General features: G+C 48.7%; 1 protein-coding gene across 3 annotated transcripts in view; it reads left to right on the top strand.

Annotated features, from left to right (window-relative positions):
• Positions 1-1,503: 1,503 nt before the first annotated feature.
• Positions 1,504-24,425, top strand: part of LOC122381340 (F-box only protein 11-like) — a 33,714-nt gene continuing 10,792 nt past the window's right edge. Inside the window, exons 1-11 of one of the 3 annotated variants that reach the window (XM_043365382.1) lie at positions 3,239-3,266; positions 3,935-4,172; positions 8,521-8,616; positions 9,507-9,707; positions 10,053-10,244; positions 10,806-10,962; positions 12,170-13,025; positions 20,722-21,025; positions 21,645-21,862; positions 22,413-22,719; positions 22,992-23,210. In XM_043365382.1, the coding sequence (XP_043221317.1) occupies positions 4,085-4,172; positions 8,521-8,616; positions 9,507-9,707; positions 10,053-10,244; positions 10,806-10,962; positions 12,170-13,025; positions 20,722-21,025; positions 21,645-21,862; positions 22,413-22,719; positions 22,992-23,210 (2,638 nt within the window). In that variant the 5' untranslated portion in view covers positions 3,239-3,266; positions 3,935-4,084. Of the gene's footprint in view, positions 1,642-3,238; positions 3,267-3,934; positions 4,173-8,520; positions 8,617-9,506; positions 9,708-10,052; positions 10,245-10,805; positions 10,963-12,169; positions 13,026-20,721; positions 21,026-21,644; positions 21,863-22,412; positions 22,720-22,991; positions 23,211-24,425 lie in introns of those variants that run through there. The other 2 variants (XM_043365383.1, XR_006256519.1) reach the window with 2 other exon arrangements.

A 24,425-nucleotide genomic window follows, 5' to 3' on the forward strand; every position in this document is an offset into this window, starting at 1 on the left:
CCGGGCCTCCCTCACGGCATTATCAGGACCGATCGGCGTTTTATCCCGGGTAGCGCTGGCCTTCCGTTGCGCCAGCACGGGCCAGTGGGCCGCGTGCCCGGAAGCGGCAAATACGCCCGGGTACCAATGTGCCCTGGTGCCGGGGAGCGGAATACTACACTTGTCGCGTGCCGCAGATTATGGCGGAAGGAACACTTCGGGCATCCTGACCTCCGATGGGAAAGATTTCCCGGCCGCGGTGCACCATTTTTATGTAGGGGTTTCATGCATCGGAACCTGCAACCTTTTATTGGTTCCCCCCATGTACAGACATTACGTTAATCAAAGTTACTCTACAATGTAGAGTTCTGCACGGCTGCAATTTTCCACAGCCTAGCCGCCCCGCAGCCGTGGCTCCACAGCCACAGCCGCCCACAGCCGTGGCAAACTGTGGGCAGCCAGCCGTCAGCCGGCCGTGATGAAATGCAACCAAATAGTATATAATAAGTTGTTTTTAGTTGAAACATATAGCCAAAAGCACATTGCAATGGGCTATAGATTCTCAAGCTCATGAAGCATCATAGGCTAAGTGGTTGTGTATCTGGCTTTAGGCCGAAGGCCTGAAGCCTGATGCGCATCGCATGCCTACACAAGCCCTTGCAAGGGGTTAAGAAAGATGGGTAGGTTAGGTAAGGTAGGTACCTACATCAACAGAAAACATAAACAACGAACCAGAATAGAAGCACTAGCAGTGTAGAATAGACATCTAATGCCAAATCCTGAAGCATGGTTGTGGGACAGAACAACAGACCCTGATGCTTTTCATTATCAATGTTAGGTATGGAAAATGAAACTGAAGTTGATGGACAAACAGTGATTGTCTAGTCAAAACTCTTGCTTCTTTCTTACCCTGCATATTTTCTGGGGTGTGATATGCCAGGCTTGAAGCAACCTTCTGAGCAAGTCTCCAACTAATTTGATATGCAAGGCATCAAAACACTAGTGAGCATCCAAGAAAGAAAAACATTCATCTATTTTGATTTTTCCAAATAATGATCTTCGCTCAAATCCCCAAGGACGTGCGATTGCTCTTTCAATCAAAAATTTTACTTGAGTCAAATGACGTAAAAAGCAAAGAAGTGGCAATAAATTGTTTTGTGTCACCATAAACAGCCATAGAAATCATAATTAATCAATAATAATGCTATACAGTTAAAAATTTGCTCTCAAACAAATATCAATTATCAAATTTTTACATTTTTAGAGGAAGACGTCATTATATTAGTAAAATCAACAGCTCGCGTAAGAAATATTGTGTTCAGGGTTTTCACCGTCATGTGAATTACGTGTTCAGGGTTTCCACCATCATGTGAATTAACCGTAAATAAGGTTCATACTCACTTATAATCTAATTCCATTGGCTTCGTTGATCAGCATTTTCTGTTAGCGGTCACTCACACGCCAGTTAGAACATAAAGCGCCAGTTTTATATTATGTAATTGGACTTGCCGAAAATCCAGAAGTACATCTAAGAGTTATTTTAGATAATATTTTATGAAGCCTTTACCTGCCTTTACCTAGGCGTGATTTCTTTTTCTATTACCTGAAAGAATTATTGAACGCTCATCTTCAATAGCTGTAAGGTGCTCTCCTAATGACCAGGTAAGATTGAGATTGATTTGAGGGGGATGTGACAGCAACATGTTGCATTTTCTGAAACTGTCAAGCTATTGATGATGAAGGAACAATTGGTGCCTATAATTAGTATTCTGTACCAGAGTGCAAACTCTTCTACAGCAAATGGTAAAACCATTACAGGTTTTCAAAGGCTTCACCACTTTCAATATTGCTGGGCATCCTTTGCATGATTTTTACAGGCTAGGCTGCTTATCAGAATGTAAGATTAAGGATTTAAAATTTTATATTTGAGTACTTAAGATTGAGCTTGAAATCTCACAGCCGTGGCCACAGCCGTAGCCGTGTTCTTGGAGATATTTGCAGCCGCCCCGGCCCACAGCCGTGGGGCTGCAGCCAGCCGCGGCTGCAGCCGGCCGGTGCAGACCTCTACTACAATGCCCGCCTGCCACCCGGGTGTATTAAACTAAGCGGCCCGTGTGATTGTTCGTTCACGTTCACCGTGTATCAGCCCGGCATCTGCCTTTACCCAACTCAAAGATTTGGCTCACATTCCCATTACATTGTATTTTGGTCTCGCGGGACGAAGTGTCATTCTCTCGGATCATTTTCCTCACGCACACTATACACATCACACTTACAATCGCTCACTCATATACGCCACGCGCCGCGCCGATTAATTATAATTTAGATGGGACGGCCCTGGATATAAACGGGAGTGCCCACCGCTATTTGCGGCGGGTCGGAAAGCCAAATAAAATCCAGGACATATGTCGGGGACTTCCGCAGCGCCTGGGCGCTGCGGCGTTAATTTAGGGGGGGATGGAAAAGATCGCTTACCGAAAGATGTTGCCCCGACGACACCGCACTGGCAAATGCCTCGAGAGACGGGCCCGCGAGTCCCAGGTGCCGGCCAGCCGCAGCCTTTCACCCGGCGGGCACGCCTTTCCCGCCGGAGGCTATCATACGGCGGACTGGCCTTACACGCACTCTGGTACTCCGGCCCGCCGCTCCTCTCCGACGTACACGTCGCGCTAAATTTTGCCCTTACACAAGCAATGATGTCATGACCATTCATAGGCGCGGGACTAGCCGGGGGGGGCAGTGGGGGCAGCCTGCCCCCCCCCCCTTCAACCCTGGGGCCGTGCAGGGGCGGTGCCCCCACAGCTTTGAGACGGAATGCCACACTTGTTTTGCAAATGTTTTCTTTTTTGTTGAAAAAGCCGAGGGATGAAAAACAAGTGGCCTAAAACCGGTGAGAAAACTAGATTTGGGGGTACCCTAGGCTGATCTCTATTATGGTGTGCCCCCCCCCCCCCAGTCGGAAAGTAGTTCCCGGGCACCTGTGACCATTTGACCAAGTCATGCATTGACCTCTATAAGTCTAGTATAGGTCAATGAAGTCATGACAGAGCCGCACTCCACGGGATGTAAAAGCTGCAGCTCTATAGGCTCTCCCAATTTAGTGCTGAGCATTTTTGGTTTTGCTGAAAAGCGTTTCTAATCCCAATTTGTTTTGCAAAATGTTTTTGAATAAATTTAAAAACATTATTTTCAAATTCAATCAAAGCAAGACGCTAAAAACCTGAATATTATAGCTTGTCACCTGTTTCTCTATCACAAAATGGCGCAGGGCTGCTGTCGCAGCTGAAGATTCTGTTCAAGGCCCTAAATACAAGGTTGCACGGACTTATTTCTACTAAACCTACCAGAATATAGTTTCACGGTTGATTATTTAAATAATTATTCAATCAAAATTTCTTTATTACTATCTCATAATCATTTATAAGCAATTTTATAAATCAACTTTCAATTTGCTTGCCTTTTACTAGCAAAATAACTTTTCTAGTATTGGGTCAACATAGTGGTGTAGCAGTAGGAACCACATCTGGCAAAACCCCAATGCCTACATACAGCAGAAAAACAGCCACCAGATGTCGCCACAGTCGCCACTTGGTCGCCACACAGATGTCGCGCGCGTCGCTAATCGCCACACTACCGATTTCCATAAGGACGCATATGTACGGATATGTATAGGAAAGTCGCCCTTAAGGATTACGCTTGCATCCTTTGCTTATGAGGTCGGTGGTTGGAAATTGGGAGGGACTCAGCTATTTTCGACCACGGATATGCCTTTATCACATGATGAGGAACATGCTGATAAGCGTTTTATGTGTCATAACAGCACACAAGTATTTTTAATCATTTTTCAAAAATAGCCGTTCTGCCGTATCTTTCAGTGCAAGGTGCCGTCGGTCATCCCCGACGTGACGTCACGCCGGGGATTTCCAGATTTTCCTACTAGACTTCGACGCCCCCTGATTCTGTTGTTGTCGCGTATTGATGGCGCAGTGGTCGCGCAGCGAATTTTCTGGGAAACAGGATGCGCTGTCTGCTTTGTTCCTTGTGACGGTGTAGTTAATGTGTCACTATTGCTGTTAAGTTTCGTTTGTGATATTTTGAGAACAGGATGTCTTCTAGTTCTACTAAAATAATGCGTGGAAGTGTGCGGAGATCCAAGAGGAGATCGGCAAAACGTCCTTGTCCTGCCAATGAAGGTAAATTGGCCTTTCAACGTCCAATTAAACCAGAAAGTAGAGTTTGGCATATGCTGCTCTTTTCGTATTTCAGTGTAAATCCTTCTTTATATAACTTCTTGTTTGGGGGAGTGCAAAATGTAGGGTGATGACCGATTGGTGTCCTTGAGGCTTGAGCTCATTGTTAATATAACTATTCTATTTTATTGACCTAATTGAATAAGCCATGGGAACTCAGTATGCTGCATATATCTACTGAGACTTTTCAGAAATCATTTTCAATGCTTAACAATTGGTGTAAGTCTCGGTGTCCACAGAGTCCTGCTTTGCTTTGCAGCCAAAATGAAATAGGTATGCTGCAACGCGCATGCGCAGTGAGAGCTAGGTACTATGCCTATTGGTTCTGCCCACACTGGTGTGTCATTGCCAGTGTGACATCACCTACTGCAGCATACTTTCCAGTGTACTGCACACAAATTGGTAGTTGTAAAGCAAGCATTATACTTTTTTTTTGCAATCAGGGAGAGGTGCTATATAGGTACCCAGAGATGCTTTGTAATCAAACCAAACCAAACCAAGCCTAACCAAACCTGACCTTACCTTACCTACAACCTACAACTTGAAACCTACCACCTAAAATGCCTGCTTTATTAGGTACTACCTACTGCAGGAGAATAAATGAAAGTAGTGCAACTTTAGGAAAAAAGTCCTTTGTTTCCCATTTTAAGAGGTAATATGTTGTTTATAGTGCTATTGTTACTACTTACCATGTTTACTAGCACATTGCTATAAATTACATTCAACTGCATCTGAACCATTCTTTGAACAAAAACACCAGTCCACCCGTGCCACAGTTTCAGTGTGTGCAGGATATGCTGCAGCTGTGTTTCAGCTCTGTGTATGGGTAGAGAGTGGGTGGAACTGGGCAGCTAACATCACTAATGTATGACACACTTAGCACAGATATATGCTGCATGGGACTAGACGGCCCTAATCATTCAGATTCATGTGTACATTATGTAATAATAAGAATAAGTCAAAATATCTTAAAACTGAAAATAAGAATATGTTCCATCAATAATAATTCTTTCATGTCCCTAGTCAAAAATGATGCTGATTAGTGCAGCAGATACCATGATAACACATTCATTGGTGGTCACCTGACTTATAACCTATCTTGGTGACCTAATCTGATATATCCCAGTCTTATTCAACCTAACCTAACCTTACATAATCCTATGCCCGGCACCTACCAATACCTAACACCTACCTCTGACAGAAGGTGGCAAATACCACTCTTCAGTGTCCCAAAATTGAGTTTTGTCTGGGGTGTCAGAGGGGAAAATTACCCACCAAAAAGAGGGGAGAGAGTGGAAAACTGCTGATTTGATTAGATCCAAAAAGAGTGAGAAACGCCACAAAACATGGATTTTATTCTAGGATGTATGTAGAATGTTTGATGCTAAACCGGGCATTCACACAACCGCTCTTTCTAGAGGTAAAAAAAAAATCTAGGTTTTGTTGGTTGGGAGTGGAAAATTGTTCTTAAAAATTGGTGGTGAGAGTGGAAAATGAATTTCCTTTGGATGTCATTTCCCACCCAAATCGACAAATTTTGGGACATTGCCACTCTTTTATATGCTATGCTCCATATCTTAGTTGATCAATGTGCAGCATTGGTTATCATCAAAATTTGAATAAGCATATGAAAATTTATGCAGCATTAAAATAAAATTATTGATGCATTTGGACATTAGCTTCAGTGATACCAACTATATTGATAATGAATTAGGGAACAAATTTGGATTGGAAAATTGATAGGTAGGAATAAAAGATTTCAAAGAATGTGATTTAAGCATTCAAGGTTGCTAAGTGGTAACCACCAACCTACCTCCCCAGGGTTTGAGTGTAGAGTATTTTAGTGAAGATATCAGTTCCACCAGAAACCACTACTACTAATTCACTAAGAAGTTAACAAATCAATCCTTACTAAACAAAAATACATCTTTTTACTACCTGCAATAGAAAATGGCATTGTGACAAAGTCAATCATTGAAGTAGGTGCTGCTGATGAACTTACTTATTTAAAGGTATTCAGCAATGATACCTGTATTGAGTGGTTCTAGCATAGAGAGACTGATAACCTTATCAGCATATGATATGGTGGGATATGGTCTCTTTATGCTAGAACCAGGGCTGCGGAGTCGATGGATTTTCGGCGACTCCGACTCCAGGCAGAATTGTCGACTCCGACCGACTCCAACTCCCGACTCCGACTCCGCAGACCTAGCAGGGCTGCGGAGTCGACAGATTTTCGGTGACTCCGACTCCGACTCCGGCTCGGGTTTCTAAAATCGACTCTGACTCCGACTCCGACTCCGGTCACAACTGTCGACTCCGACCGACTCCGACTCCGGCTCCGACTCCGACTCCGACTCCGCAGCCCTGGCTAGAACCACTGATAATCATCTGATAATCAGATGATTTGCCAGGTGATCATTTAACCCACACTTAGGTCACCGATATCGAAATTCTGCTAGATACATTTTGTACATAATGCTGCTGTTATGCATTGTTGAAAGTTTCAAAGCGATCTGTCTCTTGGTCTAGCTCTGGCAAGCATTGAACCTTATTTTGAGTTTAGGTCACTTGATCTGACCTGGTGACCTGACCTTGGGAGACCTTGACCTGAAGTTTTCACAATTTGTGTAAAAAAGGTGTATGATAAAGTGTGCCGAAAAAGAAAACACATAGGGTGCTCAATCCCCCTTCACCCAGCAGGCTGCAGGTTAATTTTGTTTCATTTTAATCCATCTTTTAAAGTGTAACTCAGAATACATCTGATAGTATCTCACAGGCTGCTTGTTATTCCGCAGACTGTCATGTGGCTTTGACAAATATTTGGCTGTTGTGCTGTATATTATCTACAATAATTTATCACATTGATTCCAAATCGTTTTCAGTAAATTTTAACCCGCGCTGGGAGGAGGATGTTCGGACACCTGCATTTTTTTTGCAGGTATTTCCAAAACGGTGGTGCTTTTGGCACACCCGTTCATGCATCTTTCCACAAATGTGAAAATTTTAGGGCCAGGTCGCTCAAGGTCAGGTCACCAGGTCATGTCAAGTGACCTCACCTCAGAAAAAGTAGTATGTTCATCCTTGCTACACCTACTGAATGGCCGCCTTGAAACAATTAGTGATAAGTATGTATAAATGTACATCTTGGAATTTTGATATTGGTGACCTAAGGTCAGGTCAGTTTTGCGCCCTCTCCATTACAAGTAAATGGGAGAAAATTTAAAGGTGCCTGTTTTGGACGAACGTCATTCTTAACACTCAGGCATCGGGACATACACAAACTTGACACACTGAAGCGGAAAATTGCAGCCATGGCCCATGCTTATGCCCTGGAGGTCATCTCAGGTCATGGAAGGTCCCCAGCAGTTTTTTAAAATAACTTTTGATTAAGACATGCTAGAGCGATGGAAACACCCCAGATGTGTTCAGCTCGACGATACGAATCGACTGATATGCAACATGACCTTTTCCGGTCAAGTCATGACCTCGACCTTTGGTCATATTTTTCAAATTATCTTTCAAGTTCAAATTGTAGTGCATTCGACGCGTCTCGACGACAGGAACACGTTGTTGGTAAAATAAATGTTGTGCATTTCTTGATTCAGAATTTATTACCGAAAAACGCTTCGCAAAACGGCAATTTTTCCAGTTTTTGCCCTCTGGAGGCTAAACTGTTGAACAAAAGTCAAATCTGAGGACATGTTAGCGAAAGAACGTTAAAAGAGCTATCGACTGCGGTAATCTCCGGCGCCGTAGCTCTATTGGTTCCCGAGTTATGCGCCGGTTTGTCGAAAAATGTTAGAATAGGCAAAATGTTACCTTCGCTGGCCTCTGGTGACCTGTCCTTTGACCTGGCCTAAAAAAAAATGACCGAAGTTTTTTCGTCATTATTGTTGACGCTCTTTCGAATGCCGTTTACCGCGTGTCGCTACGTGGCCCCCGGCCCGGGGCGGTTTACTGGTTCATGAGCGATCTATGTTATTACTTTCCCTCAGTGTATTGGGCGAATATGTGAGGTTACAGAGTGCTTGCGACATTTTTTGCGAGTATGCCGCCCGGCTGACTGCTGCTGTGCCTCCTCTGACCGGGTCCGCGCGCTCCCTTGTGCCGCCCGGCCGGCCGGCCGGCCCTGCCGTGCCTCCCCTGATCGTGTGCGCGCTCCCCTGTGCCGCCCGGCTAACTGCTGCTGTGTCCCCTCTGATCGTGTGTGCGCTCCCCTGTGCCGACCCAGCCGACCCTGCCGTGCCTCCTCTGACCGGGTCCGCGCGCTCCCCTGTGTCGCCGACAGATGACGCCTCCGGCTCCGTTACCTCGGTGGAGAGGCCCGGCCGCGGCTACCTGCCCAATCCGGCCGGCGGCCGCCTCAGTCCCGAACAGATGGAGTGTAAGTCACCCTGCAGTACCCAACTAACCTTCTGTTCGCGCAACAGACGTTCTTTGGATTTTGAGGGCGTCTCAGACACTGGCGGATCCTGAAAGGTGGTCTTAGACGCTGCGGGGGCATACCTCCAAAAATTCTTCGAATTCTAAAAACTCATCGGATTTCGATTCCCAACGCTCAGCTGTGCGGCTTTAAACAAACCCTTACGCACAAAAGTTTATATGTTGTTGCTCTATTCTAAAAAAAAAGTCGTAAATTTGGGTCGGTTTCGGGCGCCGTGGGAGGGGGAGGGGGCCCCCTTCCCTGGATCTGAATGTGATGTCAGAAATATAAATAAACACTGAAGTATAAGAGCTCGATCGTTAGGGACATGTCATCATTTAATGTCCAGGTCATCATAGTTTGGAGCGCTGGAACGATCACCGATATATTCGGAAGAGTCAAAAAGCGTCGGGAGAAAAAGTCAGTTAGCTGGGGGTTTTCATATCATCGCTACTCCACCTTTTGAGCTACCAATGTCAGCAGCTTTACTCATGTTTAGGTGCTACACCACCTGCAATTGGAAGGTCTTTATAACCAAATAGCATAAAATTTGCAGAATAACTGGCAGTGTAGACATTGACAAAACGTTCCTCTTGATCATCTTGTCTGCTTTTAATATTTTTGGGTCAGAAATTCAGAGTCAGAGATCAGACGTGACGTGATGACGCCAGGTGATGGCGTGTGTAGTAAACTCCATGCGTCTACATGTTTGAATGTCATCGGTAGTTAGATTGTCACCTTTTTCTGCTTTCAATCATTGTGTTCGATGCCATTATGACTCCCGCGCAGCCGCTCAGTCTGCTGACACGGAGCCGCCCGCGACTGACGTGTGCATTTCTCTCCGCTCCCAGCGCTGTTCCGTCTGCCGTTCCCCAATGAGCTGGAGCTGGACAACTTCCTGCGGCCGGTGTCGCCCAGCGCGCCGTCCGAGGCCGGCCCGGCCGTGCCGCACAGTCACCGGCTGCGCAACGCCAAGTCGCCGCCGCCGGGGCCCAGCGGCCACCTGGCCGCCTACCCGGGCCCGCGGCCGGCCCGGCGCAGCTCCACAGACGGTACGGAGACACCCGCGCCGGACGACTCCGCGGGAGAGGGGAGGCGGTGTAGAGACAGGCTCACTGGGGCGTCAGACAGAATCTGCTGCTCGATGAGTTTCAAGTGGTTTTGGTTTGTCTTATCGATCGTGTTGCTGTCCTTCTGTGAATAAAACCACAAGCTAGCAGCTTTTCCCTGATTGCCCTATTTAATGTTATCTTCAATGTGAATAGGAAACCGAGGGTGGTTCAATGCTGTGTACCCTGGAGGTGCCCCAATTTACTAACGCCTTCGTCTCTACGTTCTGTCATTCTGCCGCTGTGTTGGTACGCGCCGCTGACTGTGTACCGCTCTGGCCGTTGCAGAGGACAGCTGTGACCCGATGGGCGAGGACCTGTCTCTGGCCGGCTCGGCGGCCGCCGCCGCCTACCATCTGCGCCACCGGTCGCCCACGCCCGGACCCAGCGGCGCGTGCACGCCCTCGTGCGGCGCCGCCAGCCGCGACCCCACCCTGCTGCCCTACAGAAAACGGCCCCGCAAGGGATCCCTGGTGGAAAGTGAGTGGCCGGGGTGCACAGGGGCTCCCTAGTTGACAGTTCCTAGGTAGTTGATAGTTGATTCCCGGCAGTGAGTGGTCGGGGCCGCGCTGGGAATCCGTAGCTGAGAGCAAGTGGGCGGCGCTGCTCTGGGACTCTAGTTGGAAGTTAATGAATGGGGCTGCTCTATGACTAGTTTCTAGTTGAGTGGGTGGTAGGCCTGGTGAGTGGGAACTTGGAAACCAAGATTTCGTAGTTCGTGGTGATTGCACTTCTCTCACAAGGTCTTGCTTGTGGAGTAGTGATGTGCCTTAATCTTATTTATATCAAGGTCGATTAATAGTTTCTGTAAACGGTTCTGTTGGTATTTCATAGTTTTATTCATTTGTTGGCATTTTGGCACATCCATGCTTATCTGAATTGCTGTCACTTCATACAACCATTAGTTTATGCTGATACCTGACGCGGACAGTGTGATCACCGTTCTGACCGCCCCTTTTGCCGGCCCGCCTAACCCGTCTACCACTCTGCCTGTCCCGTTTGCCGCTCTGACCACCCCCTCTGCCACCCCGCCCGCCGCAGCGGCCACCGAGAAGAGCGTGGCAGCGCAGTACCTGCTGTACGAGCTGCCTGACGAGGTGCTGGTCACCATCTTCTCCTACCTGCACGAATGTGACCTGTGCCGCGCCGCGCGCGTCTGCCGCCGCTTCTACAAGATCGCCAACGACCTGGGACTCTGGTGAGTGAATCGAGTGCTGGTGGAGCGCGTGGAGCTCTTTACTGAGTGCCCGGGCCGTGGGGTACACGGGGATGTGATTGTGTCTTTGGCGAGTGCCTCTGCCGTAAGGCACGACGAGAGATAGTGAGTGTGTTTGTATTAGTTAGTAGCGGAGGCTGCCTTGAGGGGTTTTAGATAAAGTTACCGATGGTTTTTGAACGGGAGAGCATCATAGTGTCCCTGGAATTTAGATTCGCGCGGCTGAACTCTTGTGTGAATAACATCTATTATGACAATGAGACATCTATTATGAGCTGGTTATGGGCCAGCTCGTGGAAACTGAATGCATGGTGGACAACACACACCTGAATTACTGGGCAGCAGCAAGCTAGCTTCTGGTATGGATCAAGCCACCGAGAGTAATCTGATACCCGTTTTTATATCACCTCTCATACGAGGCCACGTCATAGACCTGGATAAGTTCGCCTCAGGCCGGGTGACGCGGATTCATTGCCATCACCCAGTATCGGGCACGCAGTGCGATCGGTACGTCAGAACACACTCAGTGCGTTCGTTGTCGCGTCTGCCGCCCACCCGAGCCGGATCGAGTCACTGATTTGACGCTCGGTTTGTATCGGCCACGGATGGCCTTTCGCCGAAGCTTTACGCTGGTGTATAGTTGGTCGTCTCCCTTACGCCGTCAGTCTGTTGCACTATCGCCGGCGAGTGTCTCCGGCTGGCGCCGGATCGCGCGGGTCCAGAGTGGCTGGTCGGTCCGATCGGGTATCGGTGCACCGAGGCGGGTCGCGGGGAAAAGAGTGTCAGGTGCTCATTACGCAACTGCCGCGGATCGGGTAGACCGGTTTGATTCCCACGCTAGATAGGGACGTATGCACTAATTTGAGTGATTTGCACAATATGTGTGCAATATTACTCCAGTGGGGCGAATTTGTCATGGATATTTGTATAATTTGTCTATCTCGGATTTCGTAATTTTGTGTTTTCTTTTTCTTATTTGTTTTCTCCGCGTTTTCTTTTCAATCTTGGAAACAAGTGTTCGCCGATGACCACCGCAGTTTGGTCGCGCTAGAACTCCTCGTCCAAAGTTTAAAGTTGAAAACTGCTCATGCTCATTTTGCAGCATCTTTGTTCCGGTGTGGTTTCGCTGACCTGGCACGGGTCAGCTCTCTTGGTGTCTGTGTGTGACGTTGGCTTATCTGTCCGGCAGGAAAACCCTGTACCAGAACGTGTTCGAGTACGACCGTCCGCTGCTGCACCCGGCCCCGTGCGAGTTCGAGTTCGTCAACCCCGACGACTGCGAGCTCGAAAACCCGTGGAAGGAGAGCTTCCGCCAGCTGTGCTACGGCGTGCACGTGCGGCCCGGCTGGGAGGCGCGCGTGCCGCCGCCGCCGCCGGCCGGCCGCGCCCGCTCCTCGCGCGTCGCCTACGCCGAGACGGTGGAGTCTGCGGTGGAACAGAGCGAGCGACCCGGCGCGCCGGCCAACCCGCTCATCTTCATCCACACGGGCCACTACATGCGCCAGTCGCTGGTCATCAAGTCGAACGTGCAGCTAATCGGCGCCGCGGCCGGCAATGTGGCCAAACACGTCATCATCGAACACGGAAACGAGTCGACGCTCAAGTTCGGCAAGGGCGCGCGCCAGGCCTACGTGGGCTACGTGACGCTGCAGTTCGTGCCTGACAACGAGTCCTCGCACCTGAAGCACTACAGTCTGGAGGTGGTGGCCAACGCGGCGCCCAGCGGCGAGCACTGCTCCCCGGCGGCCGACCAGTGTTCTCCCACCGTGGACCATTGCGTGGTGCGCAGCCGGTCGCTGGTTGGAGCCGCCGTGTGTGTCAGCGGCGCCCGCGCCGAGCCCATAGTGCGCCACTGTGACATTTCCGAGTGCGAGAACGTCGGTCTGTACATCACTGACTATGCGCAGGGCGTGTACGAGGACAATGAGATCAGCAAGAACCTGCTGGCAGGTATCTGGGTGAAGAACCACGCCAACCCGGTGATGCGGCGCAACCACATCCACCACGGCCGGGACGTGGGCATCTTCACCTTCAATAACGGACAGGTAGGTCAGAGAGGGGGGCGTGAGGGGAGGGGTGGGACAGCGGTCACAGGTTATGGCCGTCAGAAGGTCGCATCGTGCTGTGCCAGGGTTGTGCTTGACTCATGAGTCGAGTCAGAAATTTGACTCAACTCTGACTCAAATGAGTCAGATTTGAGTCGAGTCGGATAAAAGGTTGAGCTGTTGAGTTGAGTCAGAGTTGAGTCGGACAAAAATATTAAGGTGTTGAGTTGAGTCAGAGTTGAGTCAGTAAAATAACTTTTGACATTGAGTTGAGTCAAGAACATTTAGGAACATGAGTCAGCTGACTCAACTTTTTAGAAACAACATATAGTATAAGCTTTTCATTCTCCCCCCGCTTAACAACTTACGCCTGGCCCTGCTGCCGGATTTTTTCACCCCCCCCCCCGCTCAACAACTTTTTTATCTGAGTCAATTTTGAGTCAACACACTTGACTCAACAAAAAATTTGAGTCAAGTTTGAGTCAACTCATATTTTCATTGAGCCGCTTGAGTCATGAGTCGAGTCAAGGGAAAAAATCAGCTCCTTGTTTGAGTCAGAGTTGAGTCAGGGCATTCTGAAGTTGAATGATGAGTCGAGTCGGCAAATTTTTTTGAGTCGAGCACAACCCTGTGCTGTGCAACGGCTTGTGTGTGCGTGTGTCCTCGGGTTCCGTCTGACGGGAAACCAGTTAGTCTAGGTTCCCTTCTTAGGATTGTCTGTGTGAGCGTTTGTTTGCTAATCGTGACGAATTAGTGCATGAAGTGGAGTACATGATTGCATAAGCAATGGCACAGGAAACTAATGGCATTGATCGAAGTCTGCTGAGGTCCGTGTGGGTTTTTATGTCTTGTGCTAGCTCCTTTTGCGTAATCCTACTATTTCTTAATCCTACTATTTTGCGTAATCCTACTATTCCTTTTGCGTAATCCTGTATTTCTTAGCGCCGTTACCGTATTTTTATTTGAACCAGTGTAAAAGAACGTCCATATTTGGAACCTCTAGCGGTGTAGCGCTAGAATGACAGGCCGTGCGATCTGTCGGCTATGAGGTAGTGGATTATGTGGGCCAGTTGGCTCTTTGCGCTTGAGGATGTAGGCCTGATTTCTTGCGATAACGACAATATGGTGGGTCGGGTGGGGTCTTTTATCGGCTGATTTTTGAAATACGCTTGGATGCAACAAATCGTTATAAATGTTCGTGCACGATCATGCATCAATGTAACTGACGTTTGAACAGCTAACTTGTCATTAATTACTGCCTGTAACTTATTAAGTTTGTGCGTGCAATTATGTTCATGAGTCGTTCCATTGAAGATCAGAAGAGCGGTTTAGTCGGAGCACAGTCGCCAACAGGCTTTCAGCTGCTTTTAAAGTTGGTCATGAAGTGTCCACCTAGGAAGGTCGTGACCATTGCCGGCGGACCTGTCTCCACCGACTCTGGTCGTTTGGGGAATGAAGCCCCTGGGATGTGGGCAACTGGTCGGAAATGTGCGCAGACTGTATGAATGGTCCAAATGTCAACCGGAAGCTAGATGTCACTGTTGGTGTTTGCACTCATGGTTTGATGCTGCGGTTGGCCCCCATAGTGCTGGTGACCCAAAGTTAGTGGGTGGCGGTCAGAGCTGGCCATGCATAATGCTGGTGTTGTGCGTGGTATCAGCACACTGAACGAGGGCAGCTCATTGTTGGAAAGCGATACTTGCTAGATCGGCATTGCTCAATAACCATTATGCTGCCTGCCGGTTACCTCAGCAACATATTCCGTTACAGTAACTGCTTTTTAAAAAAAGTTCTCCCCTACCTCCCGGGTTCCATGTGACCTGAACCGGCTGTTTTTGTTTTCTAGATCACTATTTAAAAAGCACCACAGTTTCGATTGGCGCACATCAATTAGCCGTGCTTCAGTGGAACATACTCTCAGTTGAGTCCGTGGTCCTGCCTGTTCCGAAGTAACCGTTCAGTCCACCGTAACCTAACTGGTGCCAAATGGTGACTAACGGGCTCTGCGAGTAACCGGTCGGCTGGATTTTCCCGCTCCGCAGCCATTCACACTTTTGTCACTGAATCTTGACTCTAAGCTATGAATATAAGCATGGAATTTATTAGAGCGAGAACCAGTGCATTGGCAGATGTGCTCGTCTTTGTATGGTTTGGGGCTCATGCAAAATGTGTGAAACTTAAGGTCCAGCAGTGCACTGCATCTTCTCCAAGAGAAACCAGCGAAGCATATAGCTATATGAGTGATCAAACCTGTGGTCATAGCTAATGACTTACTCGCTGTTGTACTCTACCTATGTGAATGATGATCTAATGATTATGAGGTACGAGATCACCGACTTTATTGCGATGCAAGAGCTATGTTGCGAAAATTATTAGCTGTAGTCTGATGATAGCGAAGTATTGCGTAATCTTTCTCTCGGTAAATCGCAATCAAATATGATATGTCTACCTCTGAAATTGTAAGGGTCATAATAAGAGTAGCTGGCTGAGTTAGCATCAGATTTCGCAAAGCATGATACATCAGTGAGCGTTGGATTTCTCACCTTTGTTCTTCACCGCCATTCCTAGATTTCGGTGAACCCCGCCGTCGGCTGTGACTGGGTGCGGGGAGACACCGCTGTCCTGTCCTGTCCTCTCCTATCCTCCGCCACTGTCGGCTGTGACCGGGTGTGGGAGACACCGCTGTCCTGTCCTGTCCTGTCCTGCGCCGCCGTCGGCTGTGGCTGGGCGCGGGGAGACACCGCTGTCCTGTCCCGTCCTGTCCTGTCGTGTACAGTCTGTCTTAAAAGTACCGCGCAAAGTAACGGTGGATCCATCAAGCCTGACCGAGGAAGGGCCTGCTAAATTTGAGTCACCGAAGCAATTGACATCCTCGTTCATTCCCCGGGTTAATTAGTTGGGTGACTTTCAAATTAGAGCAGGCCCTTCCTTGGTCAGGCTTGATGGATCCACCGTCACTTTGCGCGGTACTTTTAAGACAGACTGTACATACGAGGGGGTATCGAAAAGTTCTGATCATCAACACGAATGAGATGTGATAGAAATTTGATTTTTTACATGATGTTCATTACTCCTTTGCAAGTCACCACACACGACCGCAAACTTATTGCATCGTTTCTTGAGCTGCCTCAGGCGGTCATTGTAGGACCTTCGCACTGTCCCGTAAATCACTGCTCCATCTCATCGATGACGTCATTTCTGTCCTTAAATCACCGGCCATACTGTGCATTCTTCATCTCCCGTAACAATCAAGAGTCATTTAATATCCGGTCAGGTGAATTTCTTAGATGCGGTAGGATTTGATGTCCACATCATGCTCTTTCTTCAATCGCAGCTCAGGACGAATGGGCGGGAGCGCTGTCGGTGCGAATAAAACATCTTTCTTGGGCTTTTTGCGGCGATTCTGCTTGAGGCCCTCTCGCAACTTCTTCAAAAGTGTGCAGTGGTGCTTGCTTATCATTATCCGACCATCATCAAGACAGTCGGTAATGACTATCCTACGCCAGATCCAGAACACTGATAGCATTGACCTTCCATATCGGCTTCTGCATCTTCGCCTTTTAAGAAGGACAGATGTGCCGTGCTTAAACTTCTTGATCATCTTTTTGTCTCTGGATCATGCACATAGACCCAGCATTCGTCACAAGTCATCAAATTATCGAAGATGTCTTCAATTTCCTAAGAAAGGCCTAGTTTTGATTTCGAAGGGCCAATACGCATTTTTCTCTTGAACAAAGTAGACACACGAACTTCTAAGCGGGCTGACTCCTGTATCGTCTGTAGTTCTTCGCTGATAATATTTTCAGGCACTGCCAGCATTGAGACCTTTCTGTTGCACAATCATCTGAAAGGTCACACGACGATCTGTAAGGATGAGGTCCTCCACTTCCTTCACAGTCACCACCTTGTCAGTCACTGGTAGCCACTCACTTCTTGACTCCCCTGCAAGGGCCATGCAACCAAGTTGAAAATTATTTCTTCATTTTCGGTAAGTGCATGAGATGGGCTTTCCTCGCCATAAACTGATTTCACGTTCTTGATGTATTTTCTCAGTGTGATACCGTTTCAAATGCATTAGTTGGATGACGGTTCGGTCCTCAATGGGCCCAATACTCATCTTTTTTACTTCTAAGTCTCTCCTACATAAGATAAAACCACTTCTCAGGATTCTCTTTGCGGGAACATTGTTCTTAAGAACCAAATATAATACCAACCAAAAATCATCAAAATCGGTCTACATCTTCTATGTGATGATCAGAACTTTCCGATACCCCCTCGTACTGTCCTGCGCCGCCTGCGGCTGTGACTGGGTGCGGGAGACACCGCTGTCCTGTGCCGCCGGCTGCTGACGGCAGAGGTGCGCCTTCCTGGAACCCGGCAGGTGCGCCGCCGAACCCAGCCCCCTACGGCGGTCTCCCCGGCCCGCCAGCGTGAAATCGGAGCTCACGGAGTTTCCCCGCGTGGTGACCGGTGTAACGGGCGGGACCCGAGCTGGCCCTGTGTGGTAGAATAGACCTGTGATCGTGGAAACACGCGGTATCCGACAGCTGACCGTTATTGGGTCCGTTATAGCGTCTCAGACTCAGTGGTGTTGGACTGCATAGTTTTTGTTCAGATTAGCTTCACAATCTAGAAATAGTGTAATTCTGTGAATGGGATGGACGTTGCTAAATTGTCGAAGTTGCGTGCCCAGGCCCCAGCGTGAACTACTTAAGGTATTTGGTCTGATGCTATGCAGATCTTGCGCGTGCCTGCACGCAAAGCTAAACTTAGTGTCAGGGCCTTCTGATCTTGACTTGTCATGCCACCAGTTAACATTACTTAACGTATGGTTTTGGATGCAATAATGGTTTTAGCGCACGAGTTGGGTGATTATAGCACGAGTGTGTTAATGCACGAGTGAAACGAGTGCATTAACGCACGAGTGCTATAATCACCCACGAGTGCGCTAAAACCATTATTGCATCCAAAACCATACGTTACGTGAGTTAATACATGATTTTTGGTGTGTTACTGGGAACGATACATATAGCTATCCTTATCGCATTGCAATCATTGTTAAAGGGCTTCTATTTGGGGGGAGAAGATAAAAAGGGGCATGGTTTTTTTTGGGGGGAGGGTAAATAAAAAATAATGCACGCGTTCAGATGCATTACGATTCGAAATGTTATTGTTGAATGCAACAACATCATTGCATTCAGCACGTATGAGGTTTCTTGACCTCTCAAAAAGCACATAAAAAATGCTTCAAATAGGTGTTTATAGAAAGGGAAACAAAAAGACCTTGCGGGTGAAAATTGAATTATTGAGTTGGTATATAGGTACTGCCTTGGTTGAGTTTACACTTGGCACGTCATTTTATCCATCCTATCTCAGCTGAGGTTCGACGCCGCATCTCCGGAATGTATGTTACTTAGAATAAAAATGGTGGCAATCGGAGCGCTCTCCTCTCCCTCCCCTTCCGCCGTGGTGGGTAGCACAGAAAAGCTGCACCGATATAATTGTATTCCATTAACACGTTATGCCATTACTAATGGACCAGCAAAACACGAAACAAACATTTCGTAACAGCTCAGATAAGATAGCCAAGATAGCAGCTAATCAAGCTTTCATACCGGCAAACTCTAGCGGTTCACAGTGAAGTTGAAAGTGCAGTTGGTGAACTGCCCGGACACCAGCTGAGGAGGCGCTTCACCATTGCCCGGCGCATTCCGCGACTGTGAGACCTGGATGGTTTGCGACTGGTGTAACTCGGCAGGTCTGCTGTTGCTTAGAACCACCCGGCTACATCCCATAGCGTCTTGCAAGATTTGGGCTTCACCCCTCTTCTTTTCAACTGTCGAGTTGCCGATATACGGCTGCAAGCCCTGAAGAGAACGGTGACCGGTCCGGGACTGAATGTGCTGCACAGCTATCCCGGCATTAAACAGCACAGTGATGGTTGTCGATCGGACACAATGGTTTGTATATGTCTGACTGAGTTCGGCAGCACTGCTGATCGTTTTCATCATTGCACCCAGAGTGTTCACACCCAGCGGCTCGTTCTTGTACCAGACATCATTGTCTGTAGTTGTTCGGCACTGCTGAAAGAGCCATATACACTCGGGGTGCAGCTTCGACAGGTAGAGCTTGATGAGCCCGATGAGGGTGTGCGGGCCGATTTCACAATCATAGATTCTTGTGCTTTGGTTGGCTTGATCCTCCCTTGAGGGACCGCCCTGGTGATTCTTCTCGACCGCTGTCTGCTCGATCGTCATATACTCCTTGCCAACGTCATCGACGGAGAACCTGAGACTGTCTTTCTTCAGCTGTCTGTACAGCTCGCGGCCTCTGCATCCCAGGTTGAAGGCAACCAAAAACCAGATCGCCTGACTCAGTCGCCTGGGATCCTTTGCAGTTCTGTTATCTGCGATGTATTCATGGATCTTTTGAAGGTCCCCCGGGGCGATCTCTTCCTTCCTCTTGGCCTTCGCATTTCCCATCGCTGCGTAGAGTTTGCATTTTGCCTTGAAAGTGGCGTTTGCTTTGGTGAAGGGAGTATCTTTCGTTATGTTCATTGGATCGCGTCTTACTTTGGTAAGGTGGCGTTGAATGCCAGCCCGCAGACAGTTCATAGTTGCCGGTGCTGGTGTCTTCCCGTCAGACGTTTTAAGCTCCCCGTAATACCGCCTGAGTATCGGGGCGAACTCCTCTGGAGACACCTCGGAAAGATCGATAGTGATCTTTCTTTTCTTGAGCCATGCAGCAAACTTGCCTATAGCATAGCCAGTATTTCTTTCCGTGTTTTTTGGTTGCGCAGCCTCATCCAAATTATTCAAATCAGCCTCTTCCATTTGAGAGTTCTGAGACAATGGTTCGTCACTCTCACTACTGAGCTCCATTGTTTTGGTGAGCAAGAACCAAACGTATTTGGAACCAAGCAAGGAACCAACGCCATATAAGTTTTTGGAACACACTCAAAAATATTATCGCACGCGTGCTGATAATTAAGTTGTTGCACGCTCGCGCTCTTAGCGCATGGGATCTTCATATTTAGTCAATGGATAAATTCCCAGTAACGCACCGGAAATCATGTATTAACGTTCTTATTCAGCCAAGGGTAGGTCGCTCTCTCGAACATAAAATGTTTTTCTGAGGCGGATATTCAGTCAGGAACGCAGCTGCTTTGATCTTTATCTGTTGAAGGAAACAAGATGTGCACGATTGTTGAATTACTCCTCACAATAAATATTTGTTCTGAAATGTTGGAAATGAAATGCAACTGCGCTGGATCATTGAATGTGTCCCATTCCGCCGTTTAGCTCGCTGCGTTCGTGCTATCAGTGCTACCACGGAGGTAGTGTGCCGTCATGATGACGCTGTGTGATGTCCTCTGTCGATTCATGTGATGTCCCGGCCGCTGAACGTCAGCACTATCAGTTATCGTCCGTACCCATTACCCAACTGCCGCTTCTTGGCATCGAATAGGCTATGTTGTTTACTTTTTACGGCGAATATTTCGTTTTTGTTAAAAAGGAAGATGTGATCTACTTCTGAAATAGTTTATAGTTCAGCTAGTATGTTTCTCTTTATTAGCGTGTGTATGATAGTGCGTCTCCCATTGGCATCCCTTTATTTCAGTATTTCGTTGACTGTCCCTTCCGCAAAGCTCCACAAAACACCTACTCACCACCACCCCTGTATGTCCTCTCCGCAGGGGTACTTCGAGGCCAACGATATCCACGCCAACCGGATCGCCGGCTTCGAGGTGAAGGCGGGCGCCAACCCGACGGTGGTGCGCTGCGACATCCACCATGGCCAGACGGGCGGCATCTACGTGCACGAGAACGGGCTGGGCCAGTTCCTGGAGAACCGCATCCACTCCAACTCGTACGCCGGCGTGTGGATTACGGCCAACAGTAACCCGACCATCCGCAAGAACGAGATCTACAACGGCCAGCAGGGCGGCGTGTACATCTTCAGCGACGGCCGCGGCCTCATCGAGCACAACAACATCTACGGTGAGGCGTTAGTGTGACCTGGGTGGGGTGGGGAGATCCCGTGGGGGTTTCTAGGGAACAGTCCACGCTGAGGGAATGCAGGAATGTGAGATCATTTCGAGTGTTTTAGAAGCAATTATTTCCACAATACTTAGGCGCTGAAAGACCAGTAATTTAATGGTCATCTCGATTGTTGTGTTTAGTTGTCAGGGATCCAGGCACAAGTACTGGGCACTGATCGTGGTTGGGGAAGGAGGGGGGGGGGGATGAGCGTATTGCGATAATCCGTTGTGGTAGTTCCATCTCGGCAGTCTTGTATAGTTTGACGGTGGTGTATTCGGTTTACCTATTGGCTTATACCCGAGTTTTGTTAGCTGCTGTTGTCGGGATGGATGTTTTGAGGAGTCGCTCCTACGTTTTCATTGAATGGTGCAAGCATTCCTTGTTGCAACGCAATTTTGCCGTGAATGTTTGTCCGGACATAGGCCTCTGTATACCGTATATAGAGGTCTATGGTCCAGCCCATGTCATTGTCTATTTCTGACCCGGCCGTCCATTGTCTATATTTGTTCATTGTCTACATAGCCCCTCTACCACCCTCTGCTTAGCCACCTGACTGAGCGCCCGTTCTCGTTGCCAGGCAACCAGCTGGCCGGTATCCAGATCCGCACCAACAGCTGTCCGATCGTGCGCCACAATCGGATCCACCACGGCGAGCACGGCGGCATCTACGTGCACGAGCGCGGCCAGGGCCTGATCGAGGAGAACGAGGTGTTCAGCAACAAACTGGCCGGCGTGTGGATCACCACGGGCAGCGCGCCCGTGCTGCGCAGAAACCGCATCCACTCGGGAAAACAGGTGCGAACTGGAGGGGAGATAGGAGGCGGGGGAGAACGGGGAGGAAGAGCGGGCTTGGGACTGGCGACATCGAATAGAAATTGAAGGCTAAATGGCAGGGCTATGGTGGAGAAACAGTGTGATCTTTGCGCATTTTAGTAGGCTGAAATGTTAAATGCAAGGCGCGAAGGCGTTGCCTGGTGTGGAATCATAAATAGGAGTAATAGGGTAATTTAATAGGAGTATGTTAGATCTCCTGGCTATGAATTTAATGGTTCACGACATTTGCTTAGCCTCTATCGTGTAACACTGTAACGTGCCAGTTGCCACATTAATACTCTACTCTTTACTTAGCTGGGGTGTATCTTTTCTCTCCAGTTTTCTAGTTTTCATCCGCGGCGCCAAATGTAACTGCTCTTGCATGGTATCTCTTGCATTCATCAGTGGGGCTCCTCAGTCCGCAAATGGGCACCTTCTTTGGCTGTGACGCCAAAGGTATCACTGCCCTACTGAGATCGACAACCACTTGATTAGCTTTGACACCCGCGCGTCTCCTTCCCTGGCTCGGCAGGTGGGTGTCTACTTCTACGACAGCGGCCACGGCCAGCTGGAAGACAACGAGATCTTCAACCACCTTTACTCGGGCGTGCAGATCCGCACCAGCAGCAACCCGACGATCCGGCGCAACAAGATCTGGGGCGGCCAGAACGGCGGCGTGCTCGTCTACAACTCGGGCCTCGGCGAGCTCGAGCAGAACGAGATCTTCGACAACGCCATGGCCGGCGTCTGGATCAAGACTGGCAGCAACCCGACGCTGCGCAGAAACAAAATCTACGACGGACGCGAGGGCGGCATCTGTATCTTCCAGCGCGGAAAGGGTGAGCAGAGTCGGGGAGCTGGGTGGTGTCGATGATTGTTAAGTGGTTGAAGTTGCACTTGCAGTAATGAGCCATTTTGTACCCTGTCATCATTATGCTGAATGCATGGTACTTGTAATGTGGCTTATGAGTTCGTGATTGGGTTCTAGCACTAGAGCTACAGGCTCATCTGCCTCTTCTTTGATATGTTCTGATCGCTTGAGCCCCTGCTGGTTCCTTGTGTTCATTTGGGTGCGTTTAACGCTGATGCTCACTCGCCCCTCCATTTTCAGGCATCCTGGAAGAGAACGAGATATTCCGTAACGTTCAGGCCGGCGTGCTGGTGTCGAACGACTCGCACCCGATCCTGCGCCGGAACCTCATCTTTGACGGCATGGCGGCTGGCATAGAGATCACCAACCGCGCCACGGCCACCCTCGAGGCCAACAAGATCTTCAACAACCGCTTCGGCGGCCTCTGCTTGGCCACCGGCGTCACGCCCATCATGAAAGGTGAGCGCGCTGAGAGCTTATGTGACGGTTAGCCGTTGGGAGTGGCTGACGTTTAACGCTTAGAGTAATGTGCATGCTAGCCGGTCCCACTTTAATATAGGGAAATCCAAAAAGTGTAGCACATATTCAAACACACTTTGCTTTTCATCCCATTGCTAAAAGGAAGCTTCCTACAAATTTTTGAGTCAATCGGTCAATGTTTAGGGGTCGCGCCAAAATGTAGATTTTATAATGTTTATTGTTTATTAACCACATAACACCCACAGGCAAATCGGTCCAGTTCAGCGTGAAGTCATGTGATAAAATTACATAGGTGGTACATGGAAAACAGTAAGTAAAATCAGTCGATATAGCTGCCCAGTGTTCGGGCGAACTGGAAAGCCTCGCGCCGGAAGGACGTGGAAGGATGGTAAAAGTCCACCGACAGGCTGTGTGCCAAAAATTGATTGCACAACCGAGGTATACGCACAGAAAGACAGTTCTTTACGGTGTTCACTGTTCACTCTCCCGAAGGGCACATGAAACAAGTCTGTGCGGCGGTTACGCCTCTCAGGCACATTCAGACCAAACATCGATACCAGATAAGCACAGTCGGTACGGTGGTGAAGGAGTTGTACAAGAACATGGTATCGGTGTGAATGAGGCGGGCTTTGATGGACTCAATTTTAAAGGTTCACAGTAGACTACGATAGTCCATAGGACAGCTCCTCAGCGTTTAACACCTAGCCATATGAGACAGCGGTGCTGTCCGCTGTAGCCGTTCCAGCCGTACCAGTTGGAACTGGGCTGCACCGCTCCAAATGACACTTCCGTATTGGAGGACGGACCTAACATGACTATTGATCAGATCTGAAGAACAGATCAGATTTCTTCGACTCACGTTCCCGACGAAGAGCGTCCACAAATGGCTGCAGTCCTCTCTCATCCTGCTCGGAAGGGCACGAAGAAGCTGGAAGGTAAAGGTCTCAAACTGGACGGGACTCTCAACGGACGCGTCACCTCGAAAGCGAAGTCCCTCTTCGACCCCCTCAGTGCATCTCTTGACACTGGCGGATCCAGGGGGGGGCCATGGGGGCCATGCCCCCCCCCAAAGGCCTAAAGTGGCCTGTTTGCCCCCCCCCAAAACGTCAGAAAAATTTCTAAGAAAATATACCTTGATGGAGGTTTTTAGCCACTTGGTGAAGTAAATTTTCCACAGCATAATATGGAAGCAAT

This window comes from Amphibalanus amphitrite, unplaced genomic scaffold, assembly GCF_019059575.1.
Source record: "Amphibalanus amphitrite isolate SeventyFive unplaced genomic scaffold, NRLGWU_Aamphi_draft 000118F_arrow, whole genome shotgun sequence".
Classification (NCBI taxonomy): domain Eukaryota; kingdom Metazoa; phylum Arthropoda; class Thecostraca; order Balanomorpha; family Balanidae; genus Amphibalanus; species Amphibalanus amphitrite.